Below are 23,403 nucleotides of genomic sequence, written 5' to 3'. Positions count from 1 at the left end.
AACTAGTCTACATTTTAGAATGGAAAGTGCTGTATGAAAAATGATAAGGAGTAACTCCAGCGTGATTTTAATCAATCTGTCCACAAATGAGAAATTATATAGTGACTAAAACTAATGGGCTGAAAACACAATTCTTCTGACCAATACAAAAAAAGAATTCATTAGTTAGTAAGTCACTTACTGTGATAAATACTAGCTTTTTCTCTCCTTTTTCATAAAGATGTGGTTCCAACAAATTTATTCATGAGAGAATTTAATTCCTACTACTTTGTAGATAGCATATTTCTTGTGTTCCTATTCCTACTATTACTCTTCTTATAAGAATAATACTTAGCTAGTGACACTAGGTTTGATTAGAATAAGTTTGGATCTGTGTTTGGAAGAAAAAACTGCCCTTTTTTTCCACACCGTCGTGTGAAATAAAAGACATCATAAAAATAATGATGCCATTCCACATATTTGTTAAGGTTGCTTATGTTAGCATGATCATGTTATTTGGTAGAATTTTACTAAAAAAGTCATACTCAAAAAAGCATTGTTTTAGTCTAGTGACGTTGGGGGAGAAAGTCACTGTATGTAATATAATTTGTCACTGATTTTTCTATTTTTATTTTGATAAAATCTCCGTTAAATGAGAGTCAGTAGGAAGGAGGATGTTCATAAATAAAAAAAGCTGCCTTTTTATGTTTTATGTACATAGCAAACTTTTTATGTTTTATATACATAGTAATTATAATTATAATTGCATCCACAGGTACAGAATTAATGACATACTTACAGTTAGATATCTAGCTGTGTAACTGGCAATGTAACTTTTTATTCATGTTATAGCCATTTGTGAAAACAATTTTTAACACCAGTGTGTTTTGCATTTGAGCCTAACCCAGTAACTAGTGTGTTCTTCTGACAAATCAAGTTTCTTTTAAAAAATTCTTTATTTTCAGCTTGTTGGTATTAGCTAGTGTTTGTTTATTCACAGGGACTGAATAGCTGAAGCATGATCTCCCTGTTTCCAGATGTAATGTCAAATTACTAGCAATTGTGATTTTACAAGGCTGTCTCCTGAATTTCTTGACATTGATTTTGATTGATGATTAAGGACAAGTAACAACAGAAATATTATCAAATAAATTATATTACCAATTTGGGCCAGTAACTGCGTGGTGTTACTTGTCTTGCTAATTCTTCTGAGCAATAGTATTCTAGAATGAGTTAATCATTAATCACATCTGCAAAATGCATCAAAGGAACCATTGTTACTGGGATTGAGGTTTTTTAGATCTAAAAAGCTGCATCTGTTGCTATTTCAAAACTATGAAGGTAAATTGACAGCAATTCTTTGCATTGGGCAGGTTTGTTATGATGAAGTTTAAATCAGTAACCTTTGAAGATTCACTTTTTAAGAACTGTGTTTTTGAAGACATCACCTCACTGAACACATACTTCAGGAACTGTACTTTCGTGAATACCACCTTCTACAACACAGGTATGAGAAACAGCCTCAAATGCCCATTGGTCAGCTGCATGTTTTCATCTTACATTTACAATTTCTGGATTTCTAATAAGACATACAAGAAGTCCTCTTGTAAAATAATAATAATAATAATAATAATAATAATAATAATAATAATAATAATAAGAAGAAGAAGAAGAAGAAGAAGAAGAATAAGAAGAATATGAATATGAATATGAATGATAATAATATGAATAATAATAATATGAATAATAATAATATGAATAATAATTTATAAAAAACAGCTAGCTTGTTACAACAGAGAAGTGAATGGATCTCACTGCACAAGAGATACTGCAGGCCTAATAGTGCCTCAGAAAATGAATTATTAATTTTATTCACATAATAAGTGATTTATTTTTCATCTTTGATTTCAACCATCTCTGAAGAGATTCAGTCTGGAGAGAAGAAAATGCATTTCCCATTTTACTGGTAGCTTTAACTAGTGTATTTTTATTTAGTGCAAAAGGGTCTGGTGAAATGCTTTGTTCACTCTGCTTGCTGTGGCAGGAGTATAGAATCCAAATTACCTGGTCTATATTAATTCCCAATATCCTAAGTATTGTATATTTTCATATGTTTAAACAGAAGACTTCCTTTTTTTCCAGTTTAATAAAACAAAACTGAAAGTAGAACATGGCCAACTAAGCTTGTTGAAAAGATGAGGCACTTCTTCCCACTTTCCTGTAACTACAGCAGTCATAACAGTAACAGACCTGGGTTTCAGAGCAAGCAATGACTCCAATGTGTTCTTGGTTCACGTTTATAAGGCTGACAAAAGGAATGGGAAAATAAAAGGAATTCAGGGATAGTTCTCTGGAATGGTATTGGCAGAAGAATCAACTATGTAGAGTAACTCATCTATGGACAAGCTGAAGACCATGAGGCCTTCTCAGAAACAAAAATCAGTTTAAACTAAATTCCACGGGAATATTTCCTTAAAGGAAGTCAAACCAAAATGACCACAATTGACAGTCTCATCAGGAAATAGTAGGCCTGATACTGAGAAAGACTGAGTCATAGAAACTTGCAGATACCTAGCACATTTTATGCAAGACCAGCTGGTGCTGAAAGGCCTTAACCAAATACAGTCCAGCCAGGGTAACATACAGTACTATAACTTCCTAATTCCAGGCTTTAGTTGGTCCTTTTCAAGAGCTTTGCAAATTTTTCTAGTAAGACAAAAACTATCAAAATTACCAGCAACAACTAAGTGCCCTTTTTGCAAAGCTGTGAAAGCTCCAAGTTGTCATTACATTTGCTTGAATTTGAAATGCTTTTAATCAAAAGTTGCACATGGAGTTGGCTGTTAGCTGAAATTATTCTTTTTCTTCTTTCCACAGATCTCGAGCAGTATAAATTTGTTGACAGTGAATTGATAAATTGCACATTTTTTCACGTCAGGACAGGATGCCAGATTTCTTTTGATGATGACTACAGTGCCTACTGGATCTACTTTGTTAATTTCCTGGGAACTTTGGCAGTGTTACCAGGAAATATTGTGTCGGCTCTCCTGATGGATAGAATAGGACGGTTAACGATGCTAGGTAGGGGCTTCACTTTGGTACAGGGAACATCAAAAGTAACATGTCCCCTTTTCAAGGAATTTGGCTAGAGAAATGAAAAACGTTCTTTCTGTGGATTTGTCATTTATGTGCTGTCATTTATGTGCCATCATAAATACTATTTTTAAAAGCCCCCAGTTTTGAAACTCTAGGGAAAAAAGGGACCTGTGGCCACCTGTAGTTGCTCTTCCACAGATATTACAAGACCATGGTCTAAATTCTAGGCATTTAGAATGAGATTTTGGAGACTGATGACCATTGGTTTATCTCTGCTTCAGCTGATATAAAGGAAGGAAATGTGTGCACAGGTGACCCTTAGCTAGTGGAGCAGCTCCTGGAAAGTATCAGCTGTTCTTTGTCTGTCATCTATTTTGCATAGGAACACAGTTGAAAGGTATCTCCTGCTGATTGTCTACAATGAGAAATCTGTTTTCAATTTCCTTAAATAACTATGTCGTAGTTCATTGTCATTATTTTCTAGGACAATATCTCTATATAAATACAAGAAAATAAATACAGCATTTTTATTATAATATATGAACATGTTTCATGTAATAGCAAAAGATGATGAACAAAGAATAATGGGAGTAGTTTTGCTCAGGCATCTTGCTTTGGGAATTCAAAGAGGCTTCCAACTTAATGCTTTGTGATGTATGTGAGAAGTCATATCTTTTTCTGTGACCTCCTTTCTTCAACATTTGTCTTTCTGTCTGGCCTTACCAGTGGAGGAGGTCTCTGGTTTTTAACTCAAATATTTGGGTCACTTATTTAGCTACACTGTGTGCATAGAAATATAAGGCAAAACAAAGGTTATTCTTTATATACAACTCCACTACATGTTTGTTTCACCTGCCTTGTACCTAGGTGGTTCCATGGTTCTTTCTGGCATCAGCTGTTTTTTCCTGTGGTTTGGGACCAGCGAATCCATGATGATAGGTATGCTGTGCCTCTACAATGGCCTCACTATCTCAGCATGGAACTCTCTAGATGTTATTACTGTGGAGCTGTATCCTACAGACAGAAGGTATGTGCAGTTACATCTCCCATAAACTCACTGAAACTATGTACCAGCAGAAATGGCAAATAGAAATTATTTTATATGGGCCTTATGGAGTTAGTGGTGTTTTGAGAGGGCCAAATTAATAATTTGTCCTATGAAAAGCGAAGGGAAACAATGAGGGGTTTTGAGCAACTTAGTATGTATTTGCATTAAATATCTCCTAATCAGGAAAATACCATAAATGTAGTTTCATTTGAAAGCAGAAGGTCTAACAGCTACTCTCATTTAAAACACAGTTAGTATTTCTGAAAACAATAATGGAGTATCTTTGAGTTTCCTGTAGTTTAACTGTATAAAAGGGCAGTAGTTGGTCCAAACCAGAAATACAGCTGCATTTGTCTGTTGACTGTGAAGTGGTGGGAATCATGATAAAAATCACTGTCTGAACCACGCTGTGCTGCTGATCAGTCTACCGTGAATTTGTATGCAGGGCCACTAGGAGTGTACACTAGGTGGGTAAAAATTACCTTGGGCACTGCTCTTGACTCTTCAGGGTTCTTGCAGGAAATCTCAGGACAATTTTCAAATCCTGCATTGCTGCTAGATAACATAGTTTGGGGCTTTTTTTGGATACAGGGCACTTTTTAATCCTGACCTTACGCCACTTAATGGACTGAAGGAAGAACTGTTGAGTCATACTCTGTTGTAAGGGGAGTGCAAAAATGTAAAAGCTGTGCTATCTTGAAATGACTTTAATACTTCCCCCCTCTCAAATCCCTAAAAATATTTAAGTAAAATTTCCCAGATTCCTTAAAAAGGACATCGTGTCCTTTCTCCTGTTGCAGTGCTAATTATGATGTCATCCACTGGATATTTGAAATGCAGTGAAAAATATTTCCAGTTTATAAATGAATGATGCCTAACTGGCAAGTGTAATTTCTTTGAAAGGAGTTACCTTGTCTTTAATGTTGTCCATGAAGAGATTTAGAAAAGTGTAGACTGGCTTCCCTGTTTTCCTTTCATTGTCATTTTAAAATTATGTGCTTCTTCAGACAAGAAATTGATGTCCACAGCTGTAATTATATCAAGTAACGACACCAGTCTATTTATGAATCCCAGGCACTGAGGCTTCAATATTGCTAGTATTTTTAATACACCTCAGGAAATTGCTCTTCTCGAAAGAATACTTCCACCATCCAAATGCTATGAAATAATTTTAATAAATATCCTGTAGAAATGAGCATCTTTTGGGTATTGCTGAATGTAATAGCCACATATGTTTTCCTAAAATGAAATAAAGAAAAATAATTGGAAAAGCCATTGCTGTTAATAGAAAAAAAATCATTACTAGGAATAATAAAAATAATTTAACTGATATTTATCTATATATATCTATACAGGTGTTAAGGCATCTGTAGTTGTATCTACAAATGGTTGTTTTTCATAGATTCTACTAGCTTTGGGATTACAGCAATTTCTTACTCAACTTTTCTCTATTTAAAAATATTTTGTATGCAGGAATTACTGTCCAGAAACAGAAACTTAATTGAAGCTGAGTTGGTTTTTGCAACAAATCAGAGAAAAAACTTGTCCCCTTGAATTATCAGTACAAAAAGGCTGACGGGTAAATGTACCTGTGCCTGGAAAGACATTGTTGACATAGGCTTTTGATGAGACTTTTTCCCAGATGTTCTGATAGTGATGGAATCATGACTGCTAGTTTTTGCCAACTTAGTTATGAGTAAACAACCAATTCAAGATTTTTTGTTGACGGGCAAAGCTACTTCTTATTTTGTAGAACTTTTTGAAAAGTAGAACTTCAGGGACTCAAACAACTTGCTTACAAGAATTTTTGTCTGATAATTTATTTTTTTTTTTAATCCAGACTAGATGCAGTTTAACAACCAGCATTGCTCGCCTCTCATAGTCCTGGGTTTCCTTCTCAGATTCCTGTGATCTCCATAACCAGGCACAGCTTGCCACAGTTTGCTGGGAATTTCCAGCTTCTGCAAGTAACTGTAGGGGTGAACAGCCTTTCTCAGCATATGTGGAACATGAAGCTTCCTAATCTGTTTTTTTCATGTAAAATCCTTCATACTTAAGATAATATTCTCTTTTGCTACAAAGCAAAAGCAAAACAAATTCCAGAGTGAATCTGGTCCTGAAACTGGCTTCCAGATTCTCCTGTAAAGGGAATCTAAGCACAAATACCTTGCTCACTCTGTCAGTGTTTGATACTATTTTCTGACAGCCTGTCAGTGAAATGAGCACAAATGTGCAGCAAAGGGTTGCTGGAGGTCGGGCTCAAAGGTAGATGGGTGGAAGGAGGCCGCTTCATGCTACCACGCACAAGAGGCTGGACTGGGTAGCCCCTCCTTTTCCTCCTCTTGCAGACCAGCCAGCTGTTGAACTGCAGGGGCTTTGCTGGTGTCATGCAGTATAATATGAAAGGTGTTTCATAAATTGTATTCTAGGTATTTAGGGATCATACTGGCTTTTATCCAGGTAGGAGTGTGGTAAACAGTTTGGCAATGTGCAGTCTATGTGATACAGGGTACACATTTCAGTTTATTCTTCATCAGCTATAGTTGCTTCAAAATCTTGATAGATTTCGATTCTGTATAAATTCATACTCATCAATATATTTACATTTAATTTACTGATCCCTGGAATTGAGGTAACTACATAGTTTGTCCTACTTTCTTGATGAGTACTGCCAAATTTTATGCTATTTTAGGTTAGCTTTTGCTTTCATGTTCTTCATAAAGCATCAGCTGGTTTGTACAACTGCTGTAATAGATATTAGAGGATGTATAAATTTCAAATGGTTCTCAGGCAAATGATGAAGTTGTGTTCAAATGGAAAATAATGTTACTAATGTTAGTCATAAGTGTGTTTCTGTCTTCTAGATGAAGTAATTAATAATTTTTTGATAATATCCTACCATTTTTTAAACTTTTAACTACACAAATTTTAAAAGACACCCATGATAGCTAGATATAAACTAGCTAGTGATTTCCAACAAGCAAGTAAATTAATACAGCTCAAGAATATAAAGAACTTCTATTTTCTCTTGTCTCTTATCTTACCTCTCTTTACCTTATATTCTTAATGGACTCTGCCATCCATCAGGAGAAGAAATCTGTAGGCTGGAGTGTGTGACACCAAAAATTACAGTCACTGAGCATTTTAGAAGGAGGAATCGGCTGAAAGTGTAACTTCAATACAGCCATAGGTGCCTAGCACTCCAGCAGCATAAACCTGAAGGTGCAAAGCTGAGCACCTAGAAAATATGAAATGTGTGCTTTAAGACCATTTTGTTGTTTTTTTGGGACTTGCTTGCATCATATGCAAATTCTGCGACAGGAGTAGGGATTTTATCCTTTCCTCTCACAGCACTCCACTCTCTTAACCATGAAACTGTTTTCTCATTGCGCAGTTCCCAATCTTATTCACAGTGCATCTTCTAACTTCTCTAGTAGATGAGGGAAACTAAGTTTTCTTCACTCCCTCTATGTTTTACCCTCAAGCCCTCTTTGTTCTCTGCATTGGCAGAGTGATGCGGAAAAAAAATATTATGTGATGAGGTAATTACAGCTTGCGTTGTAATGTGTGTGCCCAAGGGGCCTGCAATAACACTGCACAGTTCCTCAGCTCTGCCTGTAATAAAAATACAGGTTGGAAGAAAGCTTAAGTTCTCTGAAGAAGGAACTTTAGGACATTTTTATTACTTTAAAAAGCAATTCTTACTTTCACATAAATGGTAAGTATCTTCTTGTGAACTTGGGAAGCACCAGCATTATAAGCCAAGATTCTCATTAGGAAGATGATACAAGAAATAACAAAAACCTAAATAGAACGTGGAATAGAAATAGATCAACTTCCACATAGAGAATAAATCAGATTGCAGCAGATAACCAACAATCCATCATTTTTCTATGGCTGCCATAGATCTGGGTTTGAATCTTGTCCAGGAATACTTAGAATTCAAGGTCATCTATAAAATTAAGTCATCCTGTTTTCCCTTTTTTAAATGCCTCTGAAAAAAAGTTCGTAACAGTTTGGCCATAATTAAGGAATAAGTCTATCTTCAGTTCATGATTTTTAATTTTTTCACTTCTTGCACCCTTAGCATCTATGCTCAGAACAATAAATATTATTCTCACAGTATCTTATCTCCAAGTTTGTATTGATGTGGATGAAGAGAAGAAAAAGAAGAGACATTTTATCTTCTTTTGAGTCATAATAGCAGTAATTGACTTACAGTAGATTTCCTCACAGCTATTTTCTACTCTCATCCTGTGGATATAGCTCAACTACATTTTGCTGAAATTTTAAAGTTCTTAAGGCATGACCTGCCACACCTATGCCTTTTGCAGTAGTCCAAGGAAGGAAGGCAAATTCCACACTTTTACTTGCACACTAAGCACTATAATTGATCAAGCCATGAACATGATGTGTGGTTCTGTACTAATTTTTTAATAGATTATGAAAATATCTGGGCATGGAAAATTGTCCATAGAACATTTGGATACTCAGTTTAATTCCTTACATATTGTCAGTTCTAACAACATTTTGTTGTAACTTGCCATTTTTGTAAATTGCTCTGGCAAGATAGATAACAAATATTTGTGCTACACATTTAGTAGCACTCTGCCACAGGACAATGAAGTTTTTAGATGCTTTATCAGCAGTGGAAAAGTGGATCTGAAGTACTTTATGTAGGAATACAAGCACCTGGTCTAAGAAGGAACATATGTGGCAATCAGGAAACAAGCTCTTTTAATCTAAAGACTTGGATAATCCCTCTATTTTTAACTGTTTGGACTCTTGCCATTTTTATGTGGACCTTGGATGAAAGGAAGCTAAGCATTTTTCTTTGTCACAGCTTTCTCAACAGCAGAAGTAAAATACATTGGGGAAAATACCTTTTCAGTAACATCCAGCTTTCTCTTCATGCTGACATTTTTATTAAAGACATTTGCATTTTTCTCCTATCAATACTAAATTCTGTGTCTGGGTTTTTTTTAAGACAATCCTAAATTGATTAACCAGCATTTTCTTACTGATGTGCCGAAAGACTTAAATGAACTCTCTAGCTGGACAAAGGATTCTTGCTACTTATGACTGGTCTCCCTTCACTAGTAATGTGGATTACTCATGAAGTCAACATGACATTTTTGTGCAAATGTTTGTCCAATAATGGATCAACACAAAGAAAATGGGAGCACATATAAATGGTGCTATTCCCTTGGGATTTTTCACTTAATTTGTTCATCATGCTAAGATGATACATCACTTAACTTTAATCATTTGCTGATACTCTTGGACTTTCCTCAAACATTGTAACAGAGACTACTGTACTAATGCTGCAAGAGACTGTAGTCATACACATGTGTGATTTGCAGCATATTTATTTCCTGGCTATATTTTTTTCCCTAGATTCAGAAGAATTAGTTATAAAAGCATGAATTAATACAGATTTTCAAGAGTTTTAAACACAAACACTGTTCTAAGAAGGATGTTCTAAAAAAGCAGGCAGTCTGAATTTGCTACACCTAGAGCTCCATAATGGTTTGACACCTTGTTCTGACTGTAAGTACAAACACATTCAAACACATTATTAAAATTGAAGGGTATGAAGGTATAGGATTAAACAGTGACAATGCTTTTCAGGTACAGGTCATAACAACAATTTACTCTAAGCTTGTTAAAATCTTATTGTTCATGCCAATTACATGCTTATTTTAGGCAAAAGGACATGACTGAAATCTGCTTAAAGATTAAAAGATTCAACTTCTTCTAGGTTGTTAATTTTTTAATTATCAGGACAGCTAAGGGCAATAAAATAAGCTTACTTTTTCTTACTTTGATTTGTTTAAATTTTGATAATACGAATGGGATTAGACTAATAAAAACCCCTTACAATCAGCAAAATTCAGTAAGTCCATTTTACTAACAGAATTGGTTTTTAAGTGCAAAAAAAATTTTTATTTTGTTCAGACAGAAGAAGTATTGTATGTACTACAAAATTACTTTAGAACCTGATATAGTAATGTTGGTTATATAATCAATAGTAGATCAAAAGAACAGTGGCATCTGTAGAAATCAGAACATGAAAAGAAATGGTTCAAATTGCTCAGAAAATTGTATTCAGACCACTGTCATAACTAGTTGACATAAGCAGCTAACCTCTATGAAACAGCTTACCTTTCTTTATAAGGTAGTATAAAACAACATTAAACACAAGTAAAACATCCCCATATGTTCCGTGCTATTGTTTTTCCAAAGATTTCCTGCCTGTATCTATCCGAATTTGTTTTAGCTGGATCTGTGTATTCTTTGGGGAGTTCTGGTATCTCTGAATATACTGAGGCTGTTGATGACTAGGTGTCTAGTTTTTCTGTGGTTTTTTTTTCTGTTACTGTTACTTGGAGTTAAGTTTGATTTTACATTAGCATTGACAACCAAGAAAATCATATTTATGTGCAGACTTTGATCACAACCAGTCACCACCATAACTTTAGGTTCATAAATGAGGCTGACATTAGAACCATTCTGACTCTTTTCCTTTCCTTCTTCCCTTGAGTTCTTCAGAATAGCTGCAATCTCTTGTTATCCTATCACATAAACTTGGTTTTCCAGTCTGGTTGTGTTATCTTTAACCTCTTTACTCCTGCTTGTCTATTTTAACAAAGCCCTTTCCTCAGGAATCTCCTGCCTACCTGCATGCTTTGTGCAGCTCTTCAGAAGGACCTTGACAGGCTGGAGATGTGGGCAGAGAAGAGCCATCTGAAATGCAACAAAGGCAAATGCAGGGTCCTGCACCTCAGGAAGAATAACCAGTGCAGGCTAGGGACAGACCTGCTGGTCTAAAATGACCCTGTTTGAGCTTTGAGGTTGGACGAGGTGACTCACTGTGCCCCCTTTCAACCTTACCCACTCTGTGATTTGTGAGCCCTACAAGATCCACCTGTCTGGGCTCCTTCCCTCTCAGTAGCTACACCACATCCTGGGTCATATTCCTCCAGATATTTTGGGCTTTATATGTCCCTGGAGCACAAATGTTGCCATGCTAGACATCTGGTTATTTTCTCCTAGGCTTTGGAAATTCACTCCAGTAGGATGCTCTTCTCTGCTTCTTTCAGTGTATCTCATGCTCCTCCTTCAGACCCATTTCTCCAAAGGGCGTACTTAGAATGGGAATGTTTTACCTTGCTCGTTTCTCCTTTGAAAAAGGTATTTTCAAGGAGCTGCTGCAAATGTTTCTCTGTCAGAAATTTCCAAACACAACACTTCCTCAAGTTTCCTCATCTGCTGCTCTCAGCAATGTGCTCTCTGGCGGGCCTTGGGGGTCCTGGCTGCCAGAGGGAAGAACCTGTCATTTTCAAAATTGTTATGTCCAGGATGTGCATGTTTAGGTTTCCTTGGCACTATGTGTTTTGTAAAAGTACTGCAGGTTCAATCAAATACATGTAAAACAAGTAAATAAAGACTTTCAACATGTAAGAGACATATCTAGATCTCTTCTACTTGTTTTTTCCCACAGATTATTTGGATAGTTTCTACTCTGCTGTAGAAATGACCTGTCTCTTTTTCCTTTGATACTGCCAATACTTAGTGTCATGCACTGTCTGGATGGCTGCCATGCTTTACACAAAGAGGAATTGTGCTTACTTCAGAAAAAACAGTGATTTCTTTGCTAAATATTAGACATTTCAGAGATTAAAATACTGCTAGGGGGTGCAAGAGACATATTGTCAGACTAATAGTACATAAATATATAATCATCCAGAAAAAAAAAGTAATTTGTGTTTTGTCCCAGATTCAGAAAAGACATAATACACAAAGCTAACAGTAGAACACTGTCAACTCTTCTGAATTTATTTTTACAGTATTTTATGTAAGGGAACTGACTTTGGCCTGCAACAATAGAAAATTAATATTTAATGTAATGGAAAAAAACTATTTGAAGGTGTATTAATTAGTACATTACATGTCTTAAGACATGCAGACATTCTTTTAAATTGTTTAAGAATTCAAAAGGAAAGCCTCCATTATTTCAAAAGGGAACACTCCAAGTGTTGTTCAGATTGTGGAGCTGACTTTGTGGGTTAACTAGAATGATGGAATTATGTTTCTTAGAGCAAACCACAGTATTTTAGGAATATACAAGAAGGATCTAGACCTAGTCATCATTCTTTTGATGAAGGGTCCTCAAATATACTGCAGCTGGTATTGTTCTGAAGCACAGTATCCCGGACAGGGCATGGACAGTGCTGAAAGCCACTATATCCTGGTCGCCTCTGCCAGACTGAAGCCTTTACCACTCCCCAGACATACAGCCTGGAAGCATGACACCAAAAAGCTTAGGTGATCTCCACTATTGAGGTACAGATCTGCCAAGGAGCAGAGGAGGCGGACTCTGACACTCTGGGCTGTGGCCAGGTCGATCAGTGGCTTCAGACAGAGGGTCTCTCATGCCTTGATATAATTGTTTGCTGTTTTCAAAAACAAAAATCTGTTCTGCAAAGAGCATTGATACACTGTATCCTTGCTCTCAGCAGGAGTCAAGTATTCTTACTTCAAGTTGATTCTCTTGGCTCCTCTTTAGTAGCCCCAGTAGAAGCTTTTCAAATTTCTCAGGATTTCAGTCTACATCTGAGCATAAGAGTTCTTCCTTTTGCTCACAGGTAGAATAAGCAGAGTCTTTAAAGTCACTTAGAAAACTAGCATTTCTCTTAATTCCTCTTGTTTAGACTAGGGCTTTTAATTGCAGTACAAGCAAGAAATATTTTGTCTGAAAATTAGAACAACTATTTTCTTGAATTTCTGAGAGAGCTGACAAATGTTACACATTCTACCATGACACAGACATCTTTGTCAGGAAACTTTTGGTAGGGCAAGCTTATTCCTGCATTAATGAATCATACAGTCATGTCAAAACACAATTTAAATTACGGTAGTTAGCATAAGATGTATATGCAAGAATTACAAAATAATAAAAATACTTCAGATTACTAAAATCACATTACTGTAATGCAAGGCTCCACCTGAATTATGGGTGTCATACTTTCTCTTGGCAGTCTGTTTCCTTTTCCTTTTGTCCAAAGTTTCTCAGATACCTCTTTCACCCAACAGATTTTTTTATACCTATCTTCTTTACCTCTAAGAGATGAACATTTATTTTAATACTGGAAGTCTCATTAGCCTTTGAAAAAGCACTGTTTTGACGTGTGTACCACCTGTAAGAAACTCAGTTTTAATTCAGTACCCTAAGATGATCATCCTTTAATTCTGATTAATAATCATCACACAGATGACAAAGCAGTTCTCCTTTGGGAGCTACTTGACATGTCTGCTCTCCTAATGTAGCCATTTAAATTGTACTGAATTTCCATTTGCAAGTTCCATGTTCAACTCTAGAGGTGCAAACTCACCCGTTCAGTCATTCATTTCACATTTTGATCCCTGAGGCAGAAAAATTAATTGCCTCAATGAAATACTGTAGCAGCTGAGCTTTAACTTCTCATTCCAAATAAGAGCACTGAATATGAGCACAGAATCCTTATTGACATAAATTTTCTTTAAGCTATTGGGACTGTACTGATTTATTTGCACTGAAGATGTGTCTCAAAGGTGTTACTCTTTCACCTGTATTTTATCTTTCTTTTGTTTTCTCTTCTAGGGCAACAGGCTTTGGCTTTCTGAATGCACTATGCAAAGCTGCAGCTGTACTTGGAAACCTAATATTTGGTTCCCTTGTTGGTATCACCAAAGCAATCCCTATTCTCCTTGCTTCTACTGTTCTAGTATGTGGAGGTCTGGTAGGACTTCGGCTTCCTGATACAAGAACCCAGGTGTTGATGTAACTGGAAAAAACATTCACTATTTATTTCCTTCTTTGTACAAATGTCATTCTCCTGACTGATGGTGCAAAGGCTTCAGATTCTCAACACACAGTAGAGTGCTCAAATATCAGAAATCAAACCCAAAAGATATTTTGGAGTAGCAGAGATTTAGCAACCTCTGTATGAAAGTTTTAAATTTCACTTTTGTTTGCTTGCATACTTTGTTATTCAAACCCATTTCACTTTGAAGTGCAAAGCTACCTCTTACTACAGTTTTGGTGACATATCCAGGAAGGTAAAAACCATACTGATAATTAGATATTTAAAATGCAAGCAGTCAGATTATTTCAAAAACACATGCTAAATTTGGCCGTGGCATTGTGGGCTTCAGTAACAGTACAGACGTGCAAGTCAATTACTTAGCAGTATTGGGGCAGGGAATGTTAATGTATCAATGCATGCAGCATTTATCAGGAAACACCACTGATTGCATCAATACTGGGAACAATGACCTTCTGCAGCTGTGCTTAGGTGATAAAAACTCGTGGCCATGACTCTTCCTTGGGAAACATTTTTAGGCAGATTCAATCTAAGCAAAGATTACCAACTGCACCTCTTACTGACTGAGGAGAAGGCAACAGCTATTGCAGGGAACTTAAAGGTCCATATAGGTATGGAGCAGAGAGAATAACAAAGTTAACATTGTCACTTTTTGCTGCTGATGCTCCAGAAAACTTTTGTTTTATTCTCATTTGTGGCATCTGGATTTTTTTTTTTTCATTTAAAACAGTGAATTTGTCTTCTTCCAGGAATGAATGAATGCTAATAGTTTTGCTGTTGTTAGTAAGAATAAAGGCAGAATCAGGCCATTGAACTATAAGGATGATACTTTCAGAGATTTATTTAGCATTTATATAAATAAAGACCTTAATTACTTTCATAGTTTCTATACTTCTTAATATAACCTTTTTCTCGGCTAATTTTTAATAGTTCCAGAAATGTCTGACCAGTTGATATTTTCAAATGTCTCTTTGAAAAGCCACTAAGAAATAAGCCATGGCAAGACTGCAGGGAATAGTAATGCTTTTATTAGACCAAGTGCATAGATGGAAAACAAATGATAGTAAATACATTCTTTCTATGCTGATTTATGGAAAATTCCCCATCAGTCCTAACACTATGCAAGAAGTTATGGGACCTCTTTAAAAAAATCAGCATTACAAATTTAATACAGATACATTTATAAAATCATCAAAGAAAAGAGGCAGATCCTCTAATGACAAAAAATTGCTTTGCTTTCAGTGGAGCTAAGACAACTTATATCTGCTGATTAACTATCTGCGGTTTCAAGTGTGAAATAACAAATTTTCTATAAAACATATGGAAAATTTTATTCTGTATTTTTTTGTAATTATGTCTGACAGCATTTATTAGATAGCTGAATCATTGCCAAGCAACTAAGCTTTCAAATAAGGTCATCATATAATAAGCCAGACCTTTTTTAATTGATTTTTCTCTTGTTCTTAGATGTGAACTTGGATTTAGGTAGTAATATGTGGCACTGCAGTCTTTATCAGTCATCATCGTTGTCATATTGAAAGAATCAGTAAAGGAAGATCATTCAACATATTCATAGTTCACTGTTTAATCTATTGATTTTAGAAGTGACTTTTTCAGTTACCAACAAATGCCTCTGCTACACATTGTAGCACAAAAAGTGTTAGCCCAAGATGCTGTTTTCTCCTACGAAATGAGAAAATTGGCAGAATTTAAACAGTGTGAGTATGGAAAACTAGGGGACATTATTTTGATGTTGGTCATTTTAAAAAAAGTTTAGCAAGTGTGTTTATTTTGGAGTGTTGAGATGAAGATATTTGAGATTAAATATTTTTATGTTTAAATAAGACTTTGACATGACTCTTAAATTTCTAAACTATGCTAATAAATGAGGAAGAACTCATTTCACTAAGGTCTAGAAAAAAATTCTGGCCTTAGTTTTGCATCTGTGGCCTTTTTTCCACCAATCATAGCCTTAATATTATTTAAGGCTGTTTTCTACAATTAGTATTATATTTGAGCCATTTTTCTCTGTGCAATTCATTAGTAGCACATGTTCAACTACTTGCATATACTGCATAAGTTATTTTGAAATCTGAAGCCTCTGTACATATTTGGAGTAAACACCAACAACAATAGTAAAATATTGCTTTGTGTTGCACTGTCCTCTTGCAGTAGTCTAATCTGTCCATCTCTGCATGTAATTCCTGTAACACTCACATGCAGCACTTCATACCTTCTGACCAGCTTGAAGGAAATGGGTCACAGAAAAATAGCATTCAGCTTTTGAGGGCTATGATTCAAGTTTAACATTCTAAAATCTCCAACATGTAAAATTATGTTGATTTCAGTGTTGGTCTTAACATAAATCCTGACTATATCATAGGTCTGTGATTAGGTCTGGATGAAATGACATGTAGCAACAACAGGAATTAGCAGAGATTTTAAAAAATGGACACTGCATGGTCCAGAATGATAATGTTCTAAGGTAGAAAAAGAAAATGGAATAGTGGGTAGGAATTGGGAGAATAAGTAAATTAAAGAGATGAACAAAGAAAAAAAAAACAAGAATAATTCCAACATATGAAACAAAACTGAAAGTTAGAATTTTCCCAGTTGGTAAGCTAGCTGGCTCAACAGATTTGAGCTAGTGTGCATGCCAACATCAAAGTTGTTTGAATATTCAATAGTTTTTGCTTGAGCACAGTAAAGATTTATCTCATAAAGACAAAAAAGTGAATGTAATTTCACACTATAAATAACTTTGTGAGATAGGTGAAATCCACAGACAGGAACAGAAATCTATGGACATCTGAACACAAATGTTACTCACACTATAAGTAATTTGAATGGTCTTCAGCAATTCTGTCTTTTCTTGCAGCCTCCAAAGCAATCACAGGTAATAAATATTGAACAGAAGGATCTGCACTTTCTTTCTATCTCTATTCACTTATATGTCACACAGAGAATCACTTAGTGGCATGGCTAGATTCCTAATATACCATACAGAAGCAAACTTGATAGCATTTATGTATTACAGTTATAAAACCTATGTAATCAAAACCGCTTATTTGTCTCTTTTGGTCACAGACACAGAACTGACTGACTGCTAACTAGAAATCCCTGTCAGTCTAAACTGAAGTAGGATATAACATCTAGGATTTTTCTGTGCAGCTGAAAAAGCTCATCCCAACAGCAGAAATGACAAAAAGCACAATGACCCCTGAAAACATATAAGACTCACGGCATTTAGAATGCTATTAACCATAACAGTCAAATATTTTGAAATTTGGAAACTGTCCACAAAAGAGACCACATGTTTTCATTTTTGGCAAGGAAATTTTATTTGAATTAGTTTCACTCCTTACAGGTTGTGTAATAGTAGAACTTGACTTAGCAGACTCTAATTTCTTGAAAGCATCTTATTTATCGTATTAGTACTCTTTAACCAGCCTAGTTATGTCCATGCTAGCATCCTGCTGCTTGGAAGCATGCGCTACAACATTTGGGAACCACTGCATTGGTTGTTGAGTACAGGCTCCTAGGAAGGGAGCTAGGAATAGGTGTTCATGGTGGAGCGCTCAACATTGGTAATCAATGACCTACTGGGAAACCTTCTTCCTCTCAGCTTGATTTTTACCAGTTCCCTTACAGAGTTGTGTAGTACAAAAACTGAGCATTGATGAAAAAGAGTTATCCCTCCTTCCTGATGGCTCCAGTAGTCTACTTGTCCTTTATCATTTTAGGAATATGGATCAAAGTTAAGATTGCTAACTCAAGCTCTGCTTTCCAAATTACTTTTCTTGCTAGGGGGACCAGCCTTAAAGAAAATTAAAACTCTCTCACCTGCTTCTGACATTCAGTAAGAATTTCCATTGCATATCTTTTGCATTTTGGTTATAACTTTTAAAAACAGTATGTAAAGAAGCTTTAGAAGTCCTTCTGTGGGTGAATCTCACCTTTTGAGACAGTCAGGCTCCACGTTTACCTGAAGGCTGACCTAATAAAAGGAGAGGTGTCTTCTCAGAATAGCGCCTGTTGATCTCCTGATTTAAGGGAATCTTCTTGCCTGTGCACCTAGCTCAGCTCCATTTGGAGGAAAAATTATATTCTGTATTTTTTTTTTCTTTTATCTACCACTGTGGAGCCTTATCTTTGTGTAACTGCTCTTGAGGCACAATGTCGGATACCAATTCTCAGCAAAGTAATATAGTCCTCAGTCCCTCTGTGTGCTAGGCTTTAGCTTTCTTCCCATTCTGAGTTTTAAATTAATCTTCATTAGTCAGAGAAAAATGTTTACATCCAGTCACACCTCTTTACCTAAACAAGATGATATCATGCCAATACAACCTACAAGCCATGTTTCCTGTTTAATAACCTGGAAATGCAATTGAAATTTCAATCGTAATGTTAAAAAATGAATCTTTGCACTCAGGGGGTCAAAGACACAAGAAGTAAAAACAGAAATGTTCCACATCCTCTGGTGTTTTGAAAGAAAACACATGTTCAGTAATCATATTCCAGAAGAAAACACATCTGAGAGGCTGCTTTTCTATATTTCCTGCCTTCTTGTTCATTAAACTTACAGTAAAATATTAGGTATTTGCCTGCATTAGTGCTTTCAAATCCTGCAAGTTGAAAAAACACAGCATAAAAATACAGACTTCTGCTTGTACTTTCAAGGTAAGACATGGTTCAGGTAATAATGTGATATTAGAAGAGACATGTTAGCCAGAAAATCTGGAACTCAGTTCAAAACATGAACTAAATGGAAAGTATCAACTTAAAATGCTACTTGCAGATCTCACTTACCTTCATTTAACCTCACATAGTCTACAACCAGTCCATTTGCTGCTATCAGCTTCATTTGCTTTCTTCTAATAATTTCAGCAAGTGCTACAAAATATATTTAGATTCACTATCATTGGGTGCCTTTTTTTCTTTTAATCCCACTCTAACTGTATAATACTGATATATAGAAAAACAGAAGAAAGGTAAATTGGGCCTGATTTATTTACTTTTCTTATTAAACATTTTGTTGAATTATGTACAAAGATGCTGGCCTATAATAGGGAGCTCTAGGCCTTTGAATACATTCTGTGAAACTCAAAATGAACAAAGCAGTAATTTTCAGCAGTCTCTTCCCACAACATGCACACAAGTTACATTTAATAGGACCAAAACACTTAGGGGAAAGTACAGTGCTTTCTAGGGTAAACAATCTATTCTCTTTGACAAAGGTCTAGAACATATTGCTCGATCCGGACCAGTACACAGTCTGATAACTAAAGATTGGAGATTACATAACAACAGGAGCATTTGGGTGAGGATGACCTGACATGAAAGTATTGTTCTTTCCACCCAGGGTACTCATGAGTATACATTTTAATGACACATAACCAAGATGATTTGTAGACACTCTCCCCTACTCTGGCCATCAACATATTTGAGTTGTAGCCAGACATACCAGCCCACGAGTGAGAGAGAAAGTGAGAGAGAAAAAGAGCTGACAGGCACTTTCAGCACTCTCTCCCGCAGCTAGCCACCTAAGTTCATTTCTCTTGGATCCTAAGGATCTGGTTTTTTGCTTAGCTTTCTACTTTCTAATTTTGGACACCTACCACTTGCCATTCAGTTTTCACAAGCAGTCATGACCAAGCAAGCTGAAGCTGCTGTAATGCTAAAGGACAGCACTCACAGCCCATTGCAAATAGAGTACTCTGCAAGAGTCCAGTGTCATATGTGTTGTTCCAGTTTCATTTGTTGTCAAGCGATAGAGTTGTTGGCTAGCACTTCTCCTGTACAATTCTGCATGTATTCTTATCTATGAGTCATGTCCTCTGTCCTCTTATGTCTGCCTTGTATGACCACATGTATGCCCCTCCCCCACTGGCTATGTGATAAAAATATTTTGTGAATCTTACATGGGTCTGTCTTACCCAGTTAAAAAGAAGAGGGTTGGGAAAAATACTGAAACAGAATCAAATTAAATGTAAACAATGAAGAGTAATAGTTCAAGAAAAAGGCTTCAATTATTTTTATTTTTTCAGATGTTTTCTTCAAATCCTAGCCTGAAGCTATATAATATTGCATATTGTAAAGAAATAGTACACAGTTAGAAGTGAACACATACGTAGGTGAGTGGACACACACATCTCTATAACACAGATGAATCTTAAACTTACAAATCATGTTCTCATCTCTTTCTCCATGACAGTGTTATTTTCTTCACTGTTCATTATGTTTTGAACAAAATAACTTCCTGCTCCATTCCTTTTGCAGAAACCTTTACTTATTCATGTGCAAAATTGTTGGGATGCCAAGAGTCATCTCAACTGGCCCTTAGCTTCCAGTCATTGGAAGGGGATTCCTGAAATGATCTGAAAAATGAGCTTTGACTTGGCTGTTGCCTTCCCCTGTCTGCCCAGCCCACCCTCCTTCCCCATCACACTGTGCCAAACAGCAAAACAGCGCATCATGCAAAGGCACTGGTATTCCAGTGGCTAGGAGACACAGCACTCTCGGATACATAAACTCCTAAAAGCTATAAATTTTGTCTTATTCAACCAAAAGGCCTTCAAAATGGTCCATGGGGATATCAACATGCTAATTTCTGTGTAATGTATGAGAAAATGTCTGTGATATTCTGTATTGTATGTTTTTCATTGTTTCTGCATATACGGCTGCTGTTGTTCTAGTGATGTGGTTAAAGAATTATCTGCTACTGTTCTTATGAGCAATTTTTGACCAGCCTGAAACAGAGCCATTGCCAGGGTGTTTTTCAATTAATGATTAACACCCATGAAGATCTTCTACAGTAATTAGTGCCATATAAAGTCATGGATACTATAAATGAAGCCAATCTAGAGTGAAAATAGCCACACATACCCACCGACCAGTGACAGTGGAAAGAGCTCTTCCAAAAGCTCTGGCATCTGCTACATTTCTTCTTTCCTCTTTTCAGGATGTTCACTCTCTGAAGTATTCTTCCTCTGGTAGGGGACATGCAGTCGTGCTACAGAAGTAAGAAAGCAGAAGAATGGGTATATTTCCTTCACATGAAAGAACGTATGTTTGTTATAGGAAAGCCATCTCTATAATAAGATTAAAACAAACAAACCATCCAACCCAAGCAGCTTGCTATTCTTTTTTATCCCCATGTCTCTTTGAGTTGATAAACTAAATACCAGTGCTTACGAAACCTTTGGGTGGAGGCTAAGAAAGGCTTACGTGATAGTTCTTTTGGAAAGGAGGAGACCTTTCCAATGAGTAAACACATGCAATGAATGAAACCATAGCATAGTGCTTCTAATTGTGATCACTAACAAGCAGTTTTAAGTAGAAAATTATGACTCAAATCTGTAGCAGCTGTAGATAGTACTACCTTTTATATAGAAATGTGTAAACATAGATTAAAATCAATGGCTTGGGAGAAAACGGAGAATATTTGAAGAGCTGCTTCAAAAACACAACCTCCCATCATCTCTTTTGGACAAACCTTTTAGTGCTTTCCTGTTCCTTCCTGCTACCAATCATCCTAATATGGTGACTGATTCTTTTAGTGCCTCACTAATGAAATGAAAGGCTAAATTGACATTTGCTCCTAACAAAAATTGAGAGCAGGCATGAAATTAGCACTGTAGGAAAGCTAGCTCATTTATAAGAATTTTAAAAATGCCCCAAGCTGCCAGTGTCTGCCTGCATTTATTGTCCTCCAAGTGGTTTAGGATCCTACAAAGTGTTACATGTCAGAAGCTTTGTATGTGTAATATCATCCCTATTTAAATCAGTAAAGCAGTGTTTTAGGGTCAGGAGCTTTGTCCTTCAAATATAAGAGGTATATGACTGTATATACTGCCATGCTGGAATTTCTATTGTGAGAAAAATGTGATTTTTCAGCCCTTTTTTTAGGATTAATAATTTTAGCCTTGTTTTTCCTATGAATGTAGTGCTTCACAAACATTAAAAGGATTTCAGTACCAATGCTATAAGCTAAGTGAATCAACTGGCAACTTCTTTTAATCATTTTCTACAGAATATTGTATTAAAAACCCAAATTAAACTTAAAAAAATGCTGTATTACCTTCAGCTGCACAACATTGTGACAACTAAATTGTATCTCATGTTTGGCCTCAAATATATGCAGGAATATACCATACAAAATTAGATGTTTTTTTAAGTGGGCAGTTTCCACTGCAGCGTAATGATATATGTGCAGAAGTCAGGTATCAAGGATGAGGTACAGAAAGTAGGGCTCTTGGTCTTCACTGCAACTTACTGGTATTGTAAGGCTACTGATTTTCTCAAAAACTTGTTCCTTTTTTATTTTCACTGCAATTTATTGGCATCGTCATTGCATCTTCTTAAAAACCTGATAGCATTTTCTAATGCTAAGCAACAGAAGGAAAATATGTGTTCTTTCCTAGTTTTTTACAGTTATTTTCTGTCCCCAGTTTCTGCTTCTAAACTTCCACTCAAATTTCCAGCTGCTCTCAGCCAACTGGCCGTTCCATTTTTCAAGCAGTCTTCAGTGAACAAACACACCGGTATGTCAGTGGCCATGTGTTGTCAAGAAAATCATTACCATTTCTGACAATCTCCATTTCTCAATGCAAGGTAACATGTACATATTGTATATACGGGTAAGAAGCTACTTTAAAGTTGAATTGCCATTTGAACATGGGAATTTGACTTCAGATCTGCTAATCTGCACCAAGATCTTGGCAATGGTCCTGACCTCTCTGTTTCTTTCTTTCTTTGTTTCCTTTACTGCTGTGTGCACCTGGAAAGCAGGTTACAGTCATCACTATTGTATCTATGTGTTTGCATGTGTGTGCCTTGATAAATTCTCTCTTTTGGAGTTCTGAATTTTTCATTTCAAGTCCAGCTGGTACAATTGTGAACTCATCTTTCCAGTATCTTCATCTGTGTAGGATTGCCAGCTTCCAAAATGTTTGACCAAGTGTTTTGATTAAGTCCTCTGAGGAAAGCTGTCTGTATATTTGTGAAAGGGCATGCTCTGTGTAGGATGACTGTGTACAGTATAAATCTATAAAATGTGGAAGTGTTTATAAATTTATCTGCAAAATATTTATCATCTGTGAAACAAATGCAAAGTTATTTAGTGTACATCAGATTAATAAATGGGGATGATTTTTTGCTCTGCTATATTAAAATAAAGATATGTTCTCTGCAATGAATACATACCAGGTGTGATGATAGCCAGAATATTGCTGTTCTTTATCCACAAGATGTTACACTACCCACTATAGAAAAAAAACAGTTCTTTTGCCTTAACTGTTCTTTTACAATGGTTCTCTATGTATCTCATCTTTAGTGCCTGTAGTAGAAATTGAACATATAGTAAAAGTAAACATGGAACAAGTTAATAAAGTTAAATGAGTTTAAGTGACCATG

General features: G+C 36.0%; 1 protein-coding gene across 2 annotated transcripts in view; it reads left to right on the top strand.

The window, feature by feature from the left end:
- SV2C (synaptic vesicle glycoprotein 2C) overlaps positions 1–23,190 on the top strand; it is a 109,806-nt gene extending 86,616 nt beyond the window's left edge. For both annotated transcript variants that reach the window (XM_063181259.1, XM_063181260.1), the window contains exons 10-13: positions 1,353–1,486; positions 2,857–3,060; positions 3,943–4,102; positions 13,767–23,190. In XM_063181259.1, the coding sequence (XP_063037329.1) occupies positions 1,353–1,486; positions 2,857–3,060; positions 3,943–4,102; positions 13,767–13,950 (682 nt within the window). In that variant the 3' untranslated portion in view covers positions 13,951–23,190. The remainder of the gene's footprint in view (positions 1–1,352; positions 1,487–2,856; positions 3,061–3,942; positions 4,103–13,766) is intronic.
- The last annotated feature ends 213 nt before the right edge of the window (positions 23,191–23,403 follow it).

Source organism: Melospiza melodia, chromosome Z (assembly GCF_035770615.1).
Source record: "Melospiza melodia melodia isolate bMelMel2 chromosome Z, bMelMel2.pri, whole genome shotgun sequence".
In the NCBI taxonomy this organism is placed as follows: domain Eukaryota; kingdom Metazoa; phylum Chordata; class Aves; order Passeriformes; family Passerellidae; genus Melospiza; species Melospiza melodia.
Note: the sequence above shows the minus strand (reverse complement) of the source record. Positions and strands in the feature narration are given on the sequence as shown.